The 24363-nt window shown below is 37.7% G+C and overlaps 1 protein-coding gene and 3 pseudogenes across 2 annotated transcripts; 2 read left to right on the forward strand and 2 right to left on the reverse strand.

The window, feature by feature from the left end:
* Positions 1 to 1607: 1607 nt before the first annotated feature.
* LOC137718538 (large ribosomal subunit protein uL14x/uL14z/uL14y-like) lies at positions 1608 to 3391 on the reverse strand (annotated as a pseudogene).
* Positions 3392 to 8377: 4986 nt separating this feature from the next.
* Positions 8378 to 16741, forward strand: LOC137717636 (uncharacterized). Of its 2 annotated transcripts, XM_068457057.1 has the most exons (10): positions 8378 to 9903; positions 10439 to 10912; positions 11006 to 11307; positions 12170 to 12892; positions 12972 to 13250; positions 13433 to 13594; positions 13709 to 14647; positions 14745 to 14960; positions 15485 to 15745; positions 15934 to 16741. In XM_068457057.1, the coding sequence occupies exons 1-10, from the start codon at positions 8517 to 8519 to the stop codon at positions 16279 to 16281; spliced, it is 5091 nt and encodes a 1696-aa protein (XP_068313158.1). In that variant the 5' UTR covers positions 8378 to 8516; the 3' UTR covers positions 16282 to 16741. The 2 variants fall into 2 exon arrangements, with proteins under 2 accessions (XP_068313158.1, XP_068313157.1); XM_068457056.1 differs by having other exon boundaries at positions 10439 to 11307.
* A 1448-nt stretch (positions 16742 to 18189) lies between these two features.
* LOC137718314 (ACT domain-containing protein ACR2-like) lies at positions 18190 to 21434 on the forward strand (annotated as a pseudogene).
* A 132-nt stretch (positions 21435 to 21566) lies between these two features.
* LOC137717064 (probable glycosyltransferase At5g25310) lies at positions 21567 to 22639 on the reverse strand (annotated as a pseudogene).
* Between the last annotated feature and the right edge of the window lie 1724 nt (positions 22640 to 24363).

The following is a 24363-nucleotide window of genomic DNA, read 5'->3' on the forward strand; positions in this document are numbered from 1 at the left end:
CATAATCATTAATGTATAAGTTTGAAAGATGTGAAAGCATAATAAATGTTAATAATGGCATCCTCAACGCTTAGACGATGGTTACATAGTCGTTTAGATTTTTAGAACCCTCCAAATCTCATGAACAATGTTTTTTATTTAAGTGTAAAATTAATAAAATTATTGTAGAAGTGTGAAAAATGTAATCCCTCATAATAAAAAGTTTTACAACTTTCATGAAGGGGTCAATTCTGAAATTTAGTATGTATATACTAAGTTAGTATTATGTTTTATAGTTTTTTGGGTCAAATTATGTTTTTTATTTTCTTTTTATTGATTTAAAAAATATTTTTCTTAATGGGTAACTGATCGGGTCATATTACCTGATAATATTAACGGGTTGATTATGGATCAGGTCATATTACCCGTTTACTTTAACGGGTATTACACGATACGACCCGTTAAGCTATCGGGTATGACACGAAAACAACACGAATACGAGAAACATAACGCGAATGCCAGGTCTAGAAGAGAGAAAGAGAGAGAGAGAGAGTTAAAAAAATGTAGTCTGTGTGAGTTCACGTAAAATTCCTTTCACAGTTTCATTGCGGCATAGATTAGCTTAACCAATATCTCTTAAGAGCTAGAAGGTTATCCAGAGGATTACATGTTATAGGTTAAAAATTGAGGAGACAATATGACTAATAGATCATGACAAAAACTGTGTATCATATTGAGGAGACAATATGACTGATTTGGATTTTTTTTCATTGGTGAAAAAAATGGTTAGCAGTAAATTGGTTGTATTTTTATTTTTATTGAATTCAGGTAGCCATGTTCAGTTTTTCAGTTTGATTTGACGGAATTTCTTGTGCAGAAGAGCTAGGGTTTCTTGGTGAGCTCTTCGGGTTGTGCATCTATTTTCTTTTGTTAAAATTTGGGGCTTTTGTTATTGTGATTTCGGGTATCATGATTTTGGGGATTTTGTTTGTAGGTTCAGATTCCCCATCATGGTGTATAATTTTGTTTTGTTTTTGGCTTTAGGATATCGTGGTTTTTGGGATTTGGGACTTTTGTTTGCAGCCTTCGGAGCCCTGTGTATTTGAGGTGAGCGATTTCAAGATTTTAGGGTTCTGATTTAGAGTTTTGTTTGGTTTTTGGTTATATTGGACTTGAATTTGCTTTTTTGTTGTCGATTATATTGAAATCAGAGCTTGGGTTTAGATTTTTGTTTGGTTTTGATTTTAATTTTCTGCACTTATTAGATTTGATAAGTTCAGAATCGGTTATTAGTTTGTTTGACAAGTGAGGGAGGTAGATTGAATTGTTCAGAATCGGTTAATTTTTGGGTTTAATTGAGTTGTTTCGGTCTTTACCGTGCGTCAAGTTTTATTTTATATTTTATTGCATAAGACACCAATTTTCATCTTTGTTGTACTAAACTGCCAAAAACTTATCTTTTCTGAGACGTTATTCAAATTCTCAACCCAGCTATTTATCCAATTACGCAATGCAATCACGCAAAAATGGCGCAACCGAAAAAGATCTATGACAGATCAAAAAGGGTTGGGAAGAAAAAGGAGAAAGAAATGGACTCAGACAAGATAGTGAAAATTTAATATCCCGAAAACCGGCAGACATTTAAACGAAAGAGGATCCATTTCATAATCATAACAGAGTCTACATGATAGTGAATCTAACATCCAGAAAACCAGCAAAAACATCCTAAAGACAGGAAAGTGGAGAACTTAAACGATGCCATTGGTAGCACTCACAATTCTAGGCCACAGATCTGCACATTCCTTTCCGATAGGTCCGGTGATTGCAGACCCTACAACAATACCAAGAAAATATGAGTTAGTATTCAGTACAACAAGTGCAAGTGAAATGAAGAACATTATTAAGATGATGGTCCTACAACGTTAAAAATTAACAAAAGTAATGTCGGATGACGCAATTGCATTTCAGGCAGACAAGTAATTTCAAATCAGCTGTGAAACTAAGACAACCTTACTTTGGACTTATGACAGTATTTTCAAGGCTCTATAAAGCTCTGAAACCACAGAATAGTATATTATCATATTGAAGTTATTAATAGGCAAAGATGTTATAGAATCGCTACACACCTTTCATTTCTCCCTTCGGATTCACAATAACACCAGCATTATCTGCATAACAAGAACAATCATGGTCAGAAACCTTGAGAAGCAGAACCATTTTATCACCATAAGAGCAGATCTTAACCTAAAAGCACTCCGAGATACTTCAATTTTCAAAAAATGAGCTAAACTAATACTGCAACGCATAATATTTACAACCTTCTTCCTAAATTCTCTACACTGTCCGAACCAAAAATGGTCAACTTAATGTCAAATTCATACGGAAATAAAACGCACCGTATGTTAACAAAAAGTATATAATCAATCAGAGTAGCCATCCTAAACAACCATTCAAATTCCAAAATCCCCAATTGCCCACAACTAGTCCCCAAACAATATTAACAAAAACAAGGTGATGCAGGAGAACCTGGAACTACAAAGTCCAACTACCAAAATCAAATTAACTCTAGAACCCGACATCCCGAAAACTTCCACATTTGCTACAAGCATTGGTTTCAATCTAACTCAAAACCAATCAAACAATTTTGCTTCCTCTAAACATGTTCATATCATCACAGAGGAACATAATATATTAAACACAATTAACAACCTTCAAATTACACGAAAGCACCATCCTTTCGGGTTTTTTGTTTCCTCCAAACATATTCATATCAAGAACATAATTTATCCAATATAAACACAATTAATTACCTTCAAAGTACATGAAAACACCGTCCTTTCGGCACCACGGCTTGCACTGGAGGACAATGACGGCCGACAAGACCTTCTTTCGAAGGTCGGGCTTGCCCTTCTTGACAGTAGCCATGACCATGTCGCCAACACACGCAGAAGGAAGGCGGTTGAGGCGACCCTTGATTCCCTTCACCGAGATGATGTAAAGGTTCTTGACACCGGTGTTTCAGCGCAGTTCACGGTGGCGGCCACAGGCAGACCCAGCGACATCCGGAACTTGTTTCCGGCGGACCCTCCACGCCCTGCAATTTAAACGAATCGAAAATTAAACAAATTAATTAACTTTTAACATCGAACAGAAAAACCCATCAAGTTCTGATTGGTTGCTGAGAAAATTTTGGATCAGAAAGGCGGAAAGTTTGAATCCTTGAAAGACCCAGAAATACTAAAACGTGAGAGAGAGAGAGAGAGAGACCTCGTTTCGACATAGCTGCACCAGATAGGCTTCAGATCTCAAGAGTGAGAAGTGTGCCGTGAGATTGCTGCGATTAGGGCTTAACAGATCCTGATTTCGATTCGGGTTCGTCGAAAAGGAACGAGAATCGCTAGGGTTTCTGGTGGAAGCTTGAAGAGGGCGTGCGAGAGACAGTCTGAGAGTGTGAGGAAGGGAGGAGAAAGGAGGGCAACGTTGGCAAATTGAAAATTTCATTAATAAAATTACTGTAGCTCCGTATTTTTCATATTAAGCTGCTTTTTTTTTTTTTTTTTTTTTGAGACAAGAAATGATGGTGAATTTCATTAATCAACACGAATCATTACAAGGATGTCATTGTGTACATAATTCTAATGATTAATAAATTGATCTGGAGTAAATTACACAAATAGACAAATAAACCCCTGAAGATCAAACATACAAACATCAGGTGCACAAGAGCTACCAATACAGATCTATTACAATAAACCATATCAGCAACAGAAAAATACAAATAGCCACAATGGACATCGTTGAAATGCAAGGTTACAAAAAATCATCGCTAAAAAGTGAGATCACATCAAGTCATCGATAGCAACTTAGCTGACAAAACTAACAAACTGCAACGCACAAAGGCGAAGACCAATTTGACCAAAACAAACAGCGCCACCACGGTGCACAATGGCGACTCAGTAGTAAACAAAATATTCCGAGAAGGAAGTCACACAAGGCAGCACCTTCTGATGGAAGGATGCGCCACTGCTGATAGAGACCACTGCACAGATTTGGATAGCCTCATCATCAGGTTGAAACCAAGGCAATTGGCTGCACATTGAGACTTTGGCGACTTTCCTTTTTTAGCTTTTTCCCCTAAATACCAAACCAGGACGAAGAAGAATGAAGTGAGGTAAAGTCAAAACATTAATCCCACGTGATTAGTTATCATCTTTTCTTAATCTCTTTTTTTCATTCTTTTATTTGTTGTCCAAGTAGATGGATGACACCTTTTTCTTTTTTTTCTTCTTTTGGTGTTCCAGTGAATAATTTTTGTCATCTTTTATCAATCTAAATGAAACAATATTTTCTAATATTTTTTTCACTTGCCTTCTTTTCTTTTTTGCATGGATTTGAATTTATGGTAATTTTTACTTCACTATTTTGAAATATCGTGATTTTTAAACTTTAAATACATCAAATTTTTTCTTACAACTTTATACTTAAAGTGAGGATTGTGGGACACTTTCATACTTTTGTTACGCTTTTGTTAGATGCTCCTTTAATACGTGACGTGGCATCCACTTTAAAAATGACTGGTCACCACATGTCACTGTTGCTCCATGTAGACATTAAAAAATTAAAAATTAAAAAACAAAAAAAAATTTATAAATCAAACAAAGAAAAAAATAAATAAATAGGAACAATATCTCACCCTGGAACCTGTGTTGAAAATTAAAATCACCTGCATTCTCCTGAAACCTGTGCTCATACCCCTCTTACCTTTCGATCTCCATCTTGTCCTCAGACACAATCTCCAAAAAAATAAAAACGGTCTTGCTTCTTTACCATGAGCAAACCATCCAAAAACTCCAATTCTTTCTTCTGGGAATTCGCCACATTGACGTAGTCGTCATCGGATTCAAAATCTGATTCTGAGTCTGAATCTTCGGAGGGGTCAGCCGCGAAGCCTCATTTCTTCAATTCTTTGTAGTGCTGGAGCTCCTCCCGCTTCTTGTTGTGTTAGAGGTGCGTAGGCGACGACGTTCGATGACGCTCTACTAGGGTTTGGAAGTTTTTCGTTCTGAGTTTTGAATTTTTGAAGTTCTGAGGTGGAGTTCTATGGGTTTGGTTGTTTGTTATAGAGAAATTTGTTTGGGAATGAGGTTGGGGCTGAATTGGGGTTGAAAATGGTGTGACTGATGTGGTTTGCAGTTTGCGGTGGGTGAGAGAGATGTGATAGTGGGGGAGACGGGAGGGGAGACGTGGCACTCATTTTTGTTCATATAGATGCAACGTTACACATTAACGGAGTTTTTTTACGGAAAGTCTTAACAAAAGTATGAAAGTGTTCCACATTCTCACTGTAGGTATAAAATTGGGATAAAAAAAAATTAATGTATGAAAGTTTGAAAATCACTATATTTCGGGGTAGTAGGGGTAGCAAATAGAGAATTACCCTTGATATTATTTCAACTTTTAATTGCAAAACCTATTCTTGATTTGTCTCTTATTTTTTTCAATTCAAATCTTACAATTGTATCTAAGCTAGCTTAAACTAATGTAAAACTAATTGTATTGTTTTTTCTCTTTTGAATATTCTGATTCAACCGTAAAAAATATTGTAAAAACTCGAAGAGCCATCTACACTTTATCCCATATTTTGGTTATAGATTGTTTTATTTATTTATAGGTTAGAGTTTTAAATTTTTTATGGTCTGTTGTGTAATTCTCTAAGCATTTGACAAAGTAAGATTTCAGATTACTCTCTCCTATAACTCACATCAACTTTGTTGCGTTTCCACAACAGCCTAAAGCTATTCTTTTATCAGGCAAGTCATTATTTCTGAAATTTGCGAATGAAAGTTCTTGAAATTTATTGGTTTTTTATGATGGGTTTCTTTCGAATTTGGATTTCATATTTAGAGCAATGATTTTCTCTTGACTAACTAAGCTACAAGCTTTTTTTCAAAAAAAAAAAAAACAACACCAAGCTACAAGCTGTTCACGGTGTTTCGTGCATTGTTGTTTCTTTTGATTTGGATCCATTTGTGCTTATTGTTCAGGTGGTTGTTTTTGAAGTATATCAATCAGTTCTCTAGGTAGCTCTACGTGGAATACAAGAAAAGTGGGACTGACGTATAATGCAGACACTGTTTATATGATAAGTCCATGTCACCTAACCCTAGGGAGGTGCGGCTAAATGGGGTGCAGCAAGGAGTCTTTAAATACTTCGTGTGTTTCCTCTCAAAAAGAGAATACAAAGGTTGTTCAGTTTTATCCACTAGAGAAAAGAGAGAAAAACTTTAAGCATTCTATATTGATCCAAGGGGCTAGCACATCAAATTTATCACTCCATCATTCGTTGCCAGATTTATTAGTATAGATACACTTTACAAAGATAGATTATATGTGCCTAATGATTGGAGAAAGAAATTATTGGATGAGTTGCACACTTTCAGTGCCTGTTGGTGGCTTGTAATCCTGGAGCCTTTCCCTTTACAACCAAGCTTGCCTAAGGACGGCGTAGAAGAGAAAAAGTCTAGGATTGAGATCTGAGCAGGAATTATTCCTGGGTGAGTGGCTACGTTTTAGGGTGAACATTTGGGGAGTTTCATGTGATCAATCATGAAGAGGAAGATTGCAAGCATATGGATCATCCAATTAAGTGACATGCATGTAAATAGAGTTTATGGAGCTTTGCGTGATCACTCATTGAATTTCGTTTTTTTTTTTTTTTTTTTCAAATTTTCGTTTTGAAAACATGATTTTTTTAGCAAATGCAAAAAGAAGAATTGTTTGGATCATTAATATCACGTTCAGATTTTTACGGTTAGTGAAAATATTCCTTGGAGTTTATAAGTCTTTAGAAACCATATAACATTGACTCATATTTCACTTAATTGTAAACATTGAAATGTGATATCAACAATATGAACCCTTTATTTTTATGCATCTGCTAAAAGATCTCATTTTCAAAAAACAAAATCTGAAAAACAAAATCCGATGAGAAAAATAGAGCGTAGGGGTTAAATAACAATCTAGAGTTTATGGATTATGGTGTTGAATTTTAGGGTTGACTTGTTCACAAATTTGTAAAGCGTGTCATTACGAATAATTGAATTTTTTTTTTTTTACATTTTTCATACTTTTACATTAATTACTTTGAATTTTTATTAATTTTGTACTAAAACAAATAACACCATTCATGAGGGTTTGGAGGGTTTTAAAAATCTAAACGATTATATAACTATTGTCTAAGCGTAGAGAATGCAATCATGTGGGTTTGCATTTCTTTTCACATTTTTCACACCTATACATTAATTATTATGAAATTTTCTTTATTTTGAACTCCAAAAAAAAAAATACTGTTCATGAGGTTTATTGGGTTTTAAAAATCCAAACACCTATTCAAAGCTTAAAGGATGCAATTACGAGCGTTTACATAATTTTTTTTTAACATTTTTCACACTTGTTCATTACCATAGAGTTATAATGTGTTATGGTTTTGGTACTTTTAATATGCCTTGAAATTTTAATCTCATTCAAAAGAGACTACAGTGCATTGACCGTGGTGCTATGTGCAGACTGTTAGGGTTTGTTTTGGTTGTTCTGTTGGGCTCAAATGTCTGTTTTAGGCTTTTACTTTGTTTTGCTGGAGGTCCATTTTTTTTTTCAAAGAATTTTAACGAAATACTTCTCGTATTATTCATTTTTAATAAAAAAATCACATTTTTATTTTTTTCTGATATTATTCATTATAGCTTTATTTGTCATTTTTCGTTAGTTTTCCTTTTCTTTTTTCTTTTATGTTTATCATGATTTTTGCCATCCTCCTTATATATTTGATGTGTTGGTAGGAGAAGAATCCTCTCTGGATCCCTTCCACCAATTCTTACTAATCAACAAATTCAGGTCTTTGAAATTTGATGAAACGGTTAAAATTATTATAACTTTTGAAAAAGCTCTTTATTTTTAATCGTTGGATCAAATTTCAAAACCCAAATTTATTGATTGCTAGAATTTAGTGGAAGAGATTCGGAAATATCCCTTTCCCGTTTGTAATGAAATTACTTTTCTCTCAAAAAAAAAAAAAAGCTTTTAGAACTGCCCTATAGCAGCAGGAAGAAAACAGCACTGGCCGTATCGGATCTTCCGCAGCACGTGCTGTAATAACCCCTGATTGGACCTACTGCCCGCGTGGGCCCCATCGCCAGTGCAAATACGTCATCAGATCAACGGCCTTACACGTAACGAAATGACACCTGAATGTAGACGATCAGAACTAGCCAAACCTTTAGAGACGCAAAATTAGGAAAAAAGACAAAAAAAAAAAAGGAAAGGGAAGGCAGAGCGACAGCGCAGGTTAACTACGATGCGTCGCTTATTGTCCAAAAAGCCCTCCCTTCATCTTCTTCTTTGTTCTCCCAAAAAATTGATCAAAAAAAAAAAAAAAGAAAAGAAAAAAGAATTGAATATAAAAACCAGAGAGTGAGGAGAGAGAAAGATAGAGAGAGAGAGGAGAAGAGAAACGCGAACGAAACGAAACGAAACCCCTAATGAAGCAGCAGACCTCATCATCGTCTGAGGCGGTGTCGTCGTTGTCGTCCTCCTCCTCCGCCGTATCCACTTCAGCTGACCATTCGCTGCCGTCATCGCCGAATTCGGGAGCCTCCGAAAAGTTTTCGTCGATACCGGCGGCGGCACCGGAGGACCTCGCTGTGGGGTCCAGGGACGGCAGCGGGGCACAGGAGAGCGTGACCGTCGATCGGCGGGTCGAGTACTCGGCGGTCTGCCGATGGACGGTCTCGAATTTTCCGAGAATCAAGGCTAGGGCACTGTGGAGCAATTACTTTGAGGTAGGGGGATACGATTGCCGGTTGCTAATATACCCTAAGGGTGACTCACAGGCGCTGCCGGGGTACATCTCGATATACCTCCAAATCATGGACCCGCGGGGCACGTCGTCGTCCAAATGGGAATGCTTCGCGAGTTACCGGCTCGCCATCGTTAACCTCGCCGACGATTCCAAGACCATTCATCGCGATTCTTGGCATCGGTTCTCGAGCAAGAAGAAATCTCACGGTTGGTGCGATTTTACGCCTTCTTCAACTGTCTTTGATTCGAAATTAGGTTATTTGTTCAATACCGACTCCGTTTTGATTACCGCCGATATCTTGATATTGAATGAGTCCGTTAATTTTACGCGAGATAGTAATAACAATAACAATGAGCTCCAATCGTCCGCCGGCTCGGTGATGTCTGGTTCCGCCGTGGCCGGACCGGTTTCGGATGTGTTGAGTGGCAAGTTCACGTGGAAAGTTCATAACTTTAGTTTGTTTAAGGAGATGATTAAGACTCAGAAGATAATGAGCCCGGTGTTTCCTGCTGGAGAGTGTAATTTGAGGATTAGTGTGTACCAGAGCTCGGTGAATGGCGTGGAGTATTTGTCAATGTGTTTGGAGAGCAAGGACACGGACAAGACGGTTGTGTTGTCTGATAGGAGTTGTTGGTGTTTGTTTCGAATGTCGGTGTTGAACCAGAAGCCTGCGACGAATCACATGCATAGGGACTCGTATGGGAGGTTTGCTGCCGATAATAAGAGTGGGGATAACACTAGTTTGGGGTGGAATGATTATATGAAGATGTCGGATTTTGTTGGGACTGAGTCGGGGTTTTTATTGGATGATACTGCAGTGTTTAGTACATCATTTCATGTGATAAAGGAATTTAGTAGCTTTTCGAAGAATGGAGGATTAATTACTGGGAGGAGTGGTAGTGGGGCAAGGAAGTTGGATGGTCACATTGGGAAATTCAATTGGAGGATTGAAAACTTCACTAGGTTGAAGGATCTTTTAAAGAAGAGGAAGATAACAGGTCTTTGCATCAAGAGCAGGAGGTTTCAGATTGGAAATCGAGACTGTCGGCTCATAGTTTATCCCCGAGGTATGCTTTGTTATTGCACAAGAGGATTCTCTGTTGTTTTATTCTCAATAATCGGTTGTAACCATTAATAACTCTTTCTTTTGTGAATTTAATGTGTTACAAGGCTATGAAACCTTGCGATACACCATTCTCATACAGATATTTGAGGACTAGTTGTACCTTTATCATCCTATTTGAAAATGGTTTTACTTGTCCTTCCCTACAATCCCACCACTTGAACGTAGGGGAGCTGCATCTGTAGTTACTTGGCATCATGGGCCACTGCAAATGTGGTATGTATTAATGCTAGCCAAGATAGCGTAAGCCACCATGATTTGCATATATTGTTTATAATCTTCTCTTTGTGCTCGATGTTACTTGATCTATGCTTAGGCGTGCTCATTTTTTCTTAGGATTGTGTATGTCATAAACAGTTTGAAATTCCATATGGTGGAATGATACAGTTTTATAAATGTGTTAGACAACATAACAACTATTCAGCTTGTGTTTTAGAGAGTGAACTGATGAAAAATTTCCATATCTTTGGTGGTATCAGGGCAGTCTCAGCCACCATGCCACCTTTCAGTGTTTCTTGAAGTTACTGATTCACGGAATACTTCCAGTGACTGGAGTTGTTTTGTGAACCATCGTTTGTCGGTTGTTAACCAGAGGATGGAGGAGAAGTCTGTCACAAAGGAGTCTCAGAACCGCTACTCCAAAGCTGCAAAGGACTGGGGCTGGCGTGAATTTGTGACGCTTACTAGTTTATTTGATCAAGATTCAGGGTTTCTAGTTCAGGACACTGTTGTATTCTCCGCGGAGGTCCTTATATTGAAAGAGACATCAATAATGCAGGAGTTTACTGATCAGGATACTGAGTCAAGCAATGCTGGTTTGCAGATTGATAAGAACGGGAAAAGAAGTTCCTTCACATGGAAGGTGGAGAACTTCCTGTCTTTTAAGGAAATAATGGAGACTCGAAAAATCTTTAGCAAATTCTTCCAAGCTGGTGGATGTGAACTTCGAATTGGTAAGCAGCAGTCACACACTTTCTCCACTAAAAAGGGTGGTCGCATTTGTTTGCATATCATAATCTTACTGACATGTGTTTTCCTTGATGCAGGTATATATGAGTCCTTTGACACCATATGTATTTATTTGGAGAGTGACCAGTCAGTTGGTACTGATCTGGATAAAAACTTTTGGGTTAGATACAGGATGGCTGTTGTGAATCAAAAGAACCCTGCTAAAACTGTGTGGAAGGAATCATCTATATGTACAAAGACTTGGAACAATTCTGTTTTGCAATTCATGAAGGTGTCAGATATGTTGGAAGCAGATGCAGGGTTTCTTGTTCGTGATACTGTTGTTTTTGTCTGCGAAATATTGGACTGCTGTCCTTGGTTTGAGTTTTCAGATCTAGAGGTTAGTGTTTACATGCCTGTTTCAGTTACACTCTGCCTGCTAATCATGGTTGTATTTATATTGTCTGTCTGATGTTCAAGTTTCTTGATTCTTAATGCTCACCCATCTTGAGCTTATGATAAGGAATTTATAATTTTCTGGGAAGTTTTATGTGGTTCTTTAATTTTTACTCTTCTTCTCTAACATGGTTTGAGATATATGATGTCAGTTTGCCTACTTCATCTGTCTCTGTAACATTTAATTTTTTTTGAAGAAAAACAATAAATAATAGAAATGTGTAACATTTAATTTAGAACAAGGGTACATTATTTATTTTTAACTGTTATTGCCTCTGCCTTGAGCAATAAAATTTCTGTTTAACTTCAAGCAGTCTATACGTTTCAATATCTTTTAGCTTGCCACTGTAGCAAAGCAGTTTGTCCAATGTTTTAAAATGCAAAGGTTAGGCCAAGGCATTTTGTGGATTGCCCCGGCTAAGCGAAAACCTTGAGGTGTGAAGTGAAGCCTTACGGGACGTTAAATTATTAATATATGTTATATATATAATATAATCGACAATAGAGTCGAAATCAAACATTATAGAAGAATAATCAACAATCAAGTAAAAAATTTCTTCTCTGTAGGTGGGAAAACCTAACCTTAAAAAAAAAATAAAAAAATAAAAAAGCCCCAGCTGACGCGCGCCTTGACCATGCCTGCGCATACTCACCCTGCACAGAGGTGTTTTCCTCACCACCCTGCGTCAAAGGCTGCCTAGGCGTGTCTCAAGGCTCATTTTTCAGAACACTGAATTTGACTAGGAGTGGTTTTCCCTTCTACTCTTTTATAGTGGTTGCCTATTGATATGCATTTTGCCTGTCAGGTTTTTGCTTCGGATGATGATCAGGATGCATTAACAACAGATCCTGATGAGCTAGTTGATTCTGAAGATAGTGAAGGAGTTGGTGGTGATGAAGAAGATATCTTTAGAAACCTACTTTCTAGAGCTGGATTTCACCTCACATACGGAGATAATCCTTCACAGCCACAGGTCACTTTACGAGAAAAGCTTCTGATGGATGCTGGTGCTATTGCTGGTTTTCTGACTGGGCTCCGTGTTTATCTTGATGACCCTGCTAAAGTAAAACGCCTGCTTCTCCCAACCAAGCTTTCTAGTAGCGGCGATGGAATGAAGGTCGTAAAGAATGATGAATCTTCCCCTAGTTTGATGAATTTGCTAATGGGAGTCAAAGTTCTGCAGCAGGCTATCATTGATTTACTTCTGGACATTATGGTTGAGTGTTGCCAACCTACAGAAGGGACTTCTAATGGTGACTTGTCTGATGCAAACTCAAAGTCTCCAGATGGAAGTGGAGCTGCTAGTCTGCTGCAATCCGATAGAGAAAATGGAGCTACAGAATCTTCGGATTGTCCTGTGTGTGAAAGATTGGATACTAGCGCTGATGAAACTAGCAGCAGCACTTCGGCTGTTCAGAGCTCTGACGTGAATGGGATTGGTGTACCTGGAAAAACTCTTCCTGGGAAACCAATTTGTCTACCAGAAACATCTGCCAGGGTGTCAGAAAATGTCACCCTTCGCTCAAAGGTACAGTACATTGTTGCTCTAGTATTTAATATGTAGCTTAAGTGATAGTACTGACCTGTTTTAACAAATTGAATTTTAGACTAAGTGGCCTGAGCAATCAGAGGAGCTCTTAGGATTGATTGTAAACTCATTGAGAGCTCTAGATGGAGCTGTTCCACAAGGATGCCCTGAACCAAGACGTCGGCCTCAGTCTGCACAAAAGATCGCTCTTGTACTGGATAAAGCGCCGAAGCATTTGCAGCCCGATCTTGTTGCTTTGGTGCCCAAGTTGGTTGAGCACTCAGAGCATCCACTTGCTGCTTTTGCACTTATAGAACGACTTCAAAAACCAGATGCAGAACCTGCTTTGCGGACACCTGTAAGATTTATTTACTTTTTGTTGTTCAAAGATAATTTGCTTTCTCCAGATGTGTATTTATATCTCTTTAATACAGAGCATCTTACATATACTATGGAATCTAGCTAGCATGTGCAACTTTGCACAGCTTAGCCTATTGCTACATTGTTCTTCTGTTAAGGTATCTTTATCTTGTTTCTCAGGTTTTTGATGCTCTTAGTCAACTGGACTGTGGCAGTGAAGTGTGGGAACGAGTTTTATCTCAATCTTTTGAGTTTTTGCCAGATTCAAATGATGAACCTCTTGCTGCAACCATAGATTTTATATTTAAAGCTGCATCCCAGTGCCAACACCTCCCTGAAGCGGTATGCGTATGATGTAATTCTTAATTCAAAATTAAAAAGGCCACTTATATTATTGTATTACTTTTGGCATTCCTTTCTCTTCACATTTGTAACCATCATTGTTCTCTATTATAGGTCAGATCGGTTCGTGTTAGGCTAAAGAATTTGGGTGCCGAAGTTTCTCCTTGTGTTCTTGAATTTTTGAGTAGAACTGTAAATAGCTGGGGAGATGTTGCTGAAACTATACTTAGAGATATTGATTGTGATGATGATTTTGGTGACACTTGCTCGACATTGCATTCTGGTCTTTTCTTGTTTGGTGAACATGGACCGATTTCTGAACGGTTTCATTTGGTGGATGAGCAGACTTTCCGCGCGAGTCGTCACTTTTCTGACATTTACATCTTGATTGAGATGTTATCCATACCTTGTCTGGCTGTTGAAGCCTCTCAAACATTTGAGAGAGCTGTAGCTCGTGGTGCCATTGTGACTCATTCTGTGGCCATGGTTTTGGAAAGGCGCCTTGCTCAAAGATTGAATCTTGATGCTAGATTTGTTGGGGATAATTTTCAGCAGACCGATGTTGCAGCAGAGGACGATGCCAATGAACAGCTGAGAGTCCAACAAGACGATTTTACTTCCGTTCTTGGTCTTGCTGAAACATTGGCCCTCTCTCGAGATCCGTGGATTAAGGGATTTGTGAAGATGCTGTATACATTATTATTTAAATGGTATGCTGACAAGACTTATCGAGGGAGAATGCTAAAGAGACTTGTAGATCAAGCCACTAGCACTACAGATAGTAGCCGTGAAGTTGATCTAGATTTGGATATCTTGGTGACCTTGGCTTCTGAAGAACAAGAAATTATCAGACCAGTTTTGAGTATGATGCGGGAGGTTGCTGAGCTTGCAAACGTTGATCGTGCTGCTCTGTGGCACCAGTTATGTGCCAGTGAAGATGAAATAATTCGCATGCGTGAAGAAAGGAAAGCCGAAAATGCTACTATGGTTAAAGAAAAAGCTGTTCTATCACAAAAACTAAGTGAATCTGAAGCTACTAACACTCGTCTTAAGGTACTTGTCATCTTAACTGGTGATATGGCTACGATTATCGCATCTTGTTTATTCTTTTTGGAGAATATTAGAATTGATGCATGTCATGATGTGGCAGTCTGAAATGAAGGCTGAGATTGACCGCTTTGCTCGAGAAAAGAAGGAACTATCCGAACAAATACAAGAAGTTGAGAGTCAGCTTGAGTGGCACCGCTCTGAGCGAGATGATGAAATCAGAAAGCTCACTACAGAGAGGAAAGTGCTTCAGGATCGTCTTCATGATGCAGAGACACAACTCTCTCAATTGAAGTCCCGAAAACGTGATGAATTGAAGGTATCAAATTTGTTTTTCTTTCTTGTCATCTCAAATGAGCTCACACCTTTTATCTAAGCTGGTGTTCTTATGTATTTGATAGTTTCTCAAAAGGCTCTCTTTCTCATATCAGGTTTTTGATGCATCAAAAATTGGTTTTAGCTTTTTATATTTAAGCATATATATATATATTATGATATGCGCTCAATTTTTGTTTGCATGCCATTTGAGTTTTGAAATTTTCAGTTGACATTGTGTTATGAATTGTGATTTTGGATTGTGCAATAGGGATTTTGCCTTCCTATGTCTGGAGCATGTTTTGGTAATATGAACTTGGATTCAGTATCTCGTCTGCAGAAGCTGCGTGTTTAAATGATTTTCGTACGAAAGTCTTTTTGAGTATTCATTCATTTTGAACTCGCAGAAAGTATTAGTAGGCATAATTATTTGATCCTTGTTTTTTATTATTTCTTCATTTATTGTTTTTGTCTTGCTTTTTCTACTAAGACATACCTTTTTCTAACTACAATGGATGAATGTGACAGAAATTGGTGAAGGAGAAAAATGCTCTTGCTGAAAGGTTGAAAAGCGCTGAAGGTGCACGTAAAAGATTTGATGAAGAACTTAAACGGTATGCCACAGAGAATGTAACCCGAGAGGAAGTTCGACAGTCTCTTGAGGATGAAGTACGGCAATTGAAACAAACAGTGGAGCAAACAGAAGGAGAGAAACGGGAGAAGGAAGAGCAGGTTGCTCGGTGTGAGGCGTATATTGATGGGATGGAATCAAAATTACAGGCCTGCCAGGTTTTTGCCTCAAAATAGCGAATGCTCTTCTTTTCCTTTTTTCTTTTTGACTCACCTGCTCTTCTAATTATCTGTATATCACCAGAAGCAGCTAGCTTTGGTGCTTATTGAATTTAGCTTCATATTTTGATTTATCTAATATTCAGGATAATATCACTCTTATTAATGCTTCTCCTTATCTCCTGTAGCAATATATTCACACCCTCGAGGCTTCACTTCAGGAAGAAATGTCTCGGCATGCTCCTCTGTATGGGGCTGGTTTGGAAGCTCTATCAATGAAGGAGTTGGAGACACTTTCAAGCATCCATGAAGAAGGCCTCAGGCAGATCCATACCCTTCAGCAGCAGCGTAAAGGTAGTCCAGCCGGCAGTCCCCTTGTGAGCCCTCACGCCCTCCAACACGGTCATGGGTTATATCCTTCAACACCACCCCAGATGGCCGTCGGATTGCCTCCTCCTCTCATCCCAAATGGTGTCGGAATCCACAGCAATGGGCATGTGAATGGTAATGTTGGACCCTGGTTCAACCATTCGTAGAATTTTGGTCATAGACTCGCAGCTCTCTTTTGTTCCAATGTCGGCATTGGTTCGCCCAACGGAATGGGGTGAAATTGCTATTTTTTTGCATCGGTTTGTTGGCATTTTGGCTGTTGGAACTGTTGGAACTGTTGGAACCGAGTTGAAAAGAGAAAGGAGAAGGAAAAAGGAATAAGATGATAAAAGTTAGGTTTAGGGTTTAAGAAAATGCGAGGAAGAGAGTCCAATAGAAGTAACAGTTGCAAATGCCAATACTCATTTGCGCCCTTTTTGTTCCCTTGGAAGTCAATTATAGGCTTTTTATTTATTTAAATTTTTTGTTATGCCGGTGTTAGGTTTATTTAAATTTTTTGGGTGTGATGTAGTTCTTCTGTTTTGTCACAGAGGCAAATCAACTGGTTTATCGACCGCTTCATAAAGCGTTTTTGCTAGAATAGCGACATGACATATATACTGATTATGTTGTTGATCACTTTGGTAAGGCAAACCGAACTAGACCACGTCCTAACGTCTAACATGCATCAACGGGGTCCATCTCCATTAGGAAGAGAATAATGCTAGGTAAATTAAATTTGCAAATTAAATAATGTGTCGTCGATAAAAAATAAGCATGTTAATCAATACGTAAGTGGTAATTTAATCATCAATTTTTAAATTATTTAGTTTACAAAATTTAATCTTTCCAAGTGGTCAGTACCACGTATTCAAATAGTACTACTCTTCCAGAAATAGTCGGGTATTCAAATAGTACTACTCTTCCAGAAATAGTCGGGAAGATTCTTTTGAAGTAATTTTAGGCTATGTTCAAATGAGAGACATAGGTCTAATATATTAGAGTCTCTATTTAATATATTATCGCAGCTAATCAACGGCTAAGGTATGACTCAACCGGATAGGTCGATAACTAACAGATCAGATGGATTGTATTGCGTTATCTTTGACTGGATTGCTAGCGTACCGCGGGGGTAATGATTAGAAGGTAGACAAATTAAACTTTTCATGACGCAAATAGAGATAAACACATATATAATTAGTAATACAAGTTTGCCACAATGACCAAAAGGTAGATAAATTAAGTTTCACATGCAAACTAAGATAATTGGAAAATTTGGTTAATTCCAGCTGGTTAAGGTTTTGGTTAAAAGTTCTTTTTTCAAAGACATTATCAACTAAAGGTGCTTTAGTGCAATGTTCTGTAACACACCTTACATCCTAATCTTTTGCAACTAAAAGTCGACGGTCTATCTCAATTTGAATTATGGACATATTCTTCACAAATTTATACTACTATGTTTAAGCAATAGGCCTAGGGTTGATACTTGATATATTTACAAGAAGTAATTGTCATGTTACGTGTCATATTCAGTTGAGATAATAATTGATGAATATTATTATTCGATAATGAGACAGTTTGAAGTTTATCAAAAAAACAAAATGAGTGATTCTTGCAACATAATATGATGACGTGTGTCGGCTCTATTTGCACCTACTGCATGTGAAACTCATATATTCAATATCAATAAATAACAATAATTATGTGTCACATTTAGTTGGGATAGAGTTAATGCATATAGTATTATCCATAGTTTGAAGTTTATCAAAAGGAAGAGTGATTCTTGCAACGTGATTATTTGGTATTTTGGTGACATGTTTCGTTGACGTGTTTTGGTGACGTGTGTGAGTTATTTGCATGAGGGTCTCCATGCATGTGGAAAGAAGGGATACACGATCGTGGAAAATATGTGCATGGAGGTTAACTAGTTAGGTCTATATATACGATAACTGGGAAGAAGAAACAATCAAAACAAACATAACTTGATAAATCTAATTTGACTTTTGTACGTGTCCTAATCTTTTCTGTAGATTTTTCTTCGAACTCATCTCTTCCACACGAATCGGTCATCAGTTTTCCAACCTATTTAAGCTAATCGTCCACAACCCCAAAATATTAATCGCCAGCCAGCAACTAGGAACCAGAAATTCTCTCTTTAATTATCTCTCTCTCTCTCTCTTCCTCTCTCTTTCTCTCTCTCTCTCTCTCTCTCTCTCTCCCCCCCCCCTCTCTTTTAGCATTCCCAATATTTTTCTGGTTAATTGGTCATCAGCTAAGCTTCGCTTGTTGTTCCACTATTGCTTGATTACCTGTGTAAGCTGCTGTTACCTCACTTGGACCTTTTAGCTTTTTCTTCAATATTTAATAGTTATTAGTTTAGAGGATGCATGGAGTAGAAATAGGCTAGATATACAGCGTTCGAAACCGTCATTTGCAACAAAAAAGAAATGTTATTAGTTTTTCGAGGCCAAAAACAAAAAAAAAAAAAGGTATAGTTAGCATGGAGGATTTACTGGAGCATTGGATATCGTCCCAATTTTTGTTCTTAAGTTTGGCCGAAATTGTTGCATTAATTATCGTGAAAGTTTTTGTAGTTTGGCTCTAACTATTTAAGCATCTGTTGAGCTGTTTGGCTAATATTTGTGGTGCGCTATAACCATGAATAGTTCACAGCCTCAAAGTTCAAACCCTTTATTGGAAATTCTTTGACCAAGTATTGGTGCCTCATGTTTTGACTCTCTCTCTCTCTCTCTCTCTCTCTCTCATATGTGCAGCATGAAGAAAGTTTGTTGGCCTTACTTCGATCCTGACTTTGATAATCTCCCAGAGAGGATATATGGCCCTGCGTAAGTAATCTCTTAATTAATTTGATCACTAATTGCATTCACATACAACACTTCTTGATCGTAAGTGATCTCTCGGTAATTAATTTCCGCAGTTGTCAAGTAAGCATCGACAACGAAGGGATGGAAGATTGCACAGTAGTAAAGGTGGATAGCGTGAACAAGCAAGGGCTTCTCCTGGAAGTGGTGCAAGTTTTGACAGACATGAACCTCACCATCACTAAAAGTTACATTTCTTCTGATGCTGGATGGTTCATGGATGGTATGAACATATCAAACTTCATCACCCATCAACCCCGTAAATTAATTTCTCAATATATATTAGAAACCCCCTGTATAATTTTTTTTTAATTTGTTAATCACTATCTTAGTTATGATCACTAATTTTGTGCACGCTTTTGCAGTTTTTCATGTGAAAGATGAACATGGCAACAAAGTTACAGACCGGAATGTCCTTAACTATATTCAACAGGTAATTAATTTGGTTAATTGGTTTGTTTTGTTTTGTTCATGAATCATATTTCGAATAATTAATGCTATTTGTATCATACTTATTGAATATATTGTTGAGTATCTCTTAATCAGTGAGTCCGGCCCTTAGATGATTTATCTATGTAGATCCACATGCTCATCAATTTGACAAAAGTTATAAAATGACTAATGCAGGCCATAGTTACAGCCACAGGCCCCCCAGACTTGGCCAAGTCCTATGCCAACAACCACCCTATTTTATTCGAACCCGAAAACCCTATTGAACACACCAGTGAAAATTCTAGCGAGCACACTACCATTGAAATGACCGGTACAGACCGGCCCGGTCTGTTTTCGGAGATCTCCGCTGCCCTGGCGGATCTCCAATGCAACATAGTAGAAGCGCATGCATGGAGCCACAATGCCCGCCTGGCATGTGTTGCTCAAATATCTGATAAATCAACCGACACCCCAATCGACGACCCCCGACGCATTGCCACCATAGAAGACCACCTCATCACCGTCCTCCGTGCCACCACAGCCCTCAGCCCGTTTGGGAAGGAACCCAATTGTCAACAAGAAGTGAAGACCTCTGGGCTTATGGGAGGAGGAGATAGTAATCATAATATTCACCAAGGCACCATGAGTACTAATGTGGACCGTAGGTTGCACCAGCTCATGCTTTCTGTGAGGGACTTTGATGGGCCTCACTTGGGGCCTGCAAGCTCGCCAAGGACGCCCTTGGGGTTGGATAGTGAGGAGGAGAGTCGGAAGCCAGTGGTTTGGATTGAGAGTTGTAAGGAAAAAGGGTATTCAATGGTGACTATCGAGTGCAAGGATCGGCCGAGGCTCATGTTTGATACTGTGTGCACCCTCACTGACATGCAATATGTAATTTTCCATGCTTCTGCTAGTGCCCAAGAAGGTTATTCCTTTCAGGTAAATTCATTTCATCATGATTCCTGCACTACAAGCAAGTGTTGCTATTTGTACCACATTTACTAACCGCGTTCCTCACAGCCAACTTAATTAGTAGAAGTTGAGTCTGACTTCAATTAGAAAAGTGATCAGCAATATTGTGGTCGATATATGTTGTTCAAATAGTTTCGTATACCCTATGCACTTGAATTCGTACTTTTACTTGTAAATTGACCACAATGTATTATGTTAATGAAGACTAATTAACCAACGAATGTTCTTTCTATAGGAGTATTTTATTCGACACATCGACGGGGATGCCCTGTGTACTGAGAGTGAGAAGGAAAGAGTAATAAAATGCTTAGAGGCTGCTATTGAGCGTCGGGTTTGTGAGGTGAGTACGGAGCTCGCATTTATTAGATGATATATATATATATATATATATATATATATATATATATATATATATATATATATGCTGTGTGATAGTAGCTTCTAATACTGATTAGAAGCAGCACTGATTTCTATGTATAAAACTTAACAGGGTGTTCGGGTAGAACTATGCGCAGACAATAGGATAGGGTTGCTCTCGGATATAACTAGGGTTCTACGGGAGAATGGACTTGCGGTTGTTCGAGCAGATGTAGCAACGCAAGGAGAAAAGGCCGTAAACGCCTTCTACGTCAGGGATATTTCAGGCAAAGAAGTAGTAGACATGGATTTGATCGAGTCGATGAAGAGAGAATTGGTGGGTGAAAATCCAATAGAATTTCAAGTCAAGAATGACACATGGATGAGACCGAACTCACTTGAGAAAGGGTCGTCCCCTCTCTCTAATTTTGGAGACATGCTGAAATCTCAGATAGAGAGATTTTCGTACAAGTTTGTCAAGACCAAGGAGGAGGAATTGAACCATTGAATGCATGATGTACATACGTAGAAAATCACCATCTCAGGCCATTTCCAAGGGTTGTATATACATTACGTGTTAAGGGAAGCATTATTTCTAGGCTCTTAGGTTGAATATGTGGTTTGTACAAAAATAATAATAATAATAATTTTTTTGTCAAAGGTTTGTGCAAAAATAATTGAGCACATATTGTTTTTTTTTTTTCCTTCTTTTTTCTTTATCAATAAGTGAAAATTGCATACAACCCTTCAAATTACTGAAGGATAATTGAAGGTTAATGCTCTTAGGGTTGTAACTAGTAAATGTGAATATTGAGCACATATTGAAAGATAATGCTCTTATGATAATATCGTGTTAGGGTTGTAACTAGTAAATGTGAATATTGAGCATTATCCTTCAATATCCTAAGGGAAGCATTATCCTTCAATATCCTAAGAGCATTATTTACAACACTAAGTAATTAGTAAATGTGAATACATGTCGGATTTATATAGGAAAGTAAAAATCTGTATCTTTTAATTCGTGCACCTATATGCATGTGATGTTATTCAGTACTCAATCACCATATATATAAACAAAAGAAGATAATTATCTCGGCAAGTCCAAGGTTAATTCTCCTAAGCCAAACGGAGTGCAATGTCATATGAAAGACATCAAACCTCTTAGCCGATTGGTTCAACTCAAAATGTCTCCTCACAACCCTCAAATTCTCCACCAGCCACCTATGCTTCTCCGGAACACCCATCAGCACCTCCTTCAGCCGCCAAATCTCTGAAACCTCAACCTTAACCGAAAACGCCTCCCACCTCAGCACCTCGCTAAACGGCAGCGCATAGTGCTCCGATACAATCACCAGCACGCACTCGGCATTAATGGCCTCAACAATTCTACGGCTGGCCACTTCATGCCCGCTAGGGCACATGCAAAACTTGGACTTGAGCATCATGGAGTCGTAGTCTAGGCCTTTGGGGAGGTCTTCATGAATTTGAAGGTCTTTGTGGCGGTTTTTCCAGTGGACCGGGAGGATGGGTCTTATCGGGCCGTGGAGGCCGCGGGCGAAGAAGGCCAGGTAGGGAGGCGGAGTGTGGAGCGGCTGCGGTGAGATGAGTTTGGAGGAGACTTTGCCGCCGTAATTTCAGGGAAGGAAACGTCCTTTTGAGGGTTAAGCTTTCGGAGGTGTTGGCGTTTCAGAGGACTCGGATTGATGTGTCGTGGAGGAGCGGGTTTCCTGCTGCGGTGCCTGATATTTAGTTGGAAAATTTTCATTTAATCTCTTGTAACATAGTTTCATTTCATGAGAACTAATAGCAAACCCTTTATCCCTCCCATCCCCCTCCAAGTCTTTTATCTTTGGCTCGATTTGATTTTTTATCTTTTACCCATTTAATCAAAATCAAAATGAAAAGCTATGATTGACAATCTAAGATAAAAGAATGACTTATATGCAGCAAATTCATCGCCACGAGATGTTTCTTCAATAATGCATTTTTATGTGTAATTTCTCTTCGTATGACAAATTATTATTGTAATAGAATGTCACAATGGTTATAAGCTTGTTCCATAAGTTGCTATATGACCTAAGATAGTCCTCATTGCATTTATTCTTTTCAATGACGCAATTTTCAATAATGATGTACATAACGACTAGTTTTGGTTGTAAATAATAATTTTCAACTAGATAACGTACCCTTTTTTCTTTTTCTTTTTTATTTTTTATTTTTTTATTTTTTATTTTTTATATATGAGTGATATTAGAAAGAGAGATAAAATAGTGACGTTGAATGTATGAATAAATATTCTTAAATACATGAGCTTCTAGCACCTTACACAGTACTAATAATTACTTATGATCATGTGAGATTGGTATACCAAATTTCTTTTCTTTTTTCCCCTTTTTTTAGTTTCAAACAATTTTGGTTAATTTATTTTCAGTATTTTTAATGATAATATGGAAGGGCGCAAGACTTTTCGGCCCATTGCAGAGCCCTTCTAATTAGACGACCATTCCACTTATAAACTTTCCCATGCTTCGAGTTACAAACTCAGAAACTTCAAAGTACAACGTCATTTTACATCCTACCCCATAACTATACATCCAAGCATCCCAAGAAAGTTCTGATCACCAAAGCATATTACACAAGCAAAACAAATCAATTGAAGGCAGACATGATCGAGAGAGGGCTCGGGAGAGAAACTAACCCAGTCACGGCAGGCAAGCATGAAGTGGTCCGCCCCAAGAGTCCTATCCCAAAACTGTGTCTCACAGAAACCACCCTCAAATAATCGGACATAAAGTCCCTCAGAGGATGAGGTAGGTTAAGGGCGCCACAAATGTAACTTTCATACACATACATACATATAGGTACAAAAATTATTTTCAAAAAAGAAAAATATATAGCTACACAAATAGATATGTATAGGCACAAAATTATAGGTGCGCAAATATATACATAGGCACGTAAGTTTTTTACACAAGTTTTGACAATTCTGGGCTGTTAGATTTGTATACTTTAAATGGTTGAGATGTAGTCTAATTAATTCTACTAATTTTTTTTATTAAATCCAAATTGATTTAAACAAATTATTGAAGGAAAACATGTTTCTCTCTCCTACCCTCTATTTCCTCATATTCGTCTCTTTCTCTCTCCACTAGTCTCTTTCATTTCAAAAAATTTCTGCAGTTCAAACATTCATCAATTTCTTTCTTCCTAGACTAGGGTATGACTTATGTCGTTCTCTTTTGAAAAAAAAAAAAAAAAGGACGTGAATAAAAAGATTAATAACTAAAATTCCAGTTAATTTGAAAAGGAAAATAAACTCGAGATGAACTTTAAAAAGAAAGAAAAGAGAAGAAACTTCATTCTAATCCTTGGCAAATATGATATTTAGACTAAAAACAAGAGTAAGAACAAAATCTAATTTTAGTCCCTTGATACATTAATCACCTCATTTATTAATTATATTTTGATTTTTTTTAATTATTTCTCCTTTTCTTTCTAATTTTAATGTATTGATTATATTTCGTTATAATTATATTTTCATTTCATTCATCGTAATATATTTTGCTGTAAACATTTTAAATAAACTAATTTTTGGTAGAGAGAGAT

Source organism: Pyrus communis, chromosome 15 (assembly GCF_963583255.1).
Source record: "Pyrus communis chromosome 15, drPyrComm1.1, whole genome shotgun sequence".
In the NCBI taxonomy this organism is placed as follows: Eukaryota; Viridiplantae; Streptophyta; class Magnoliopsida; order Rosales; family Rosaceae; genus Pyrus; species Pyrus communis.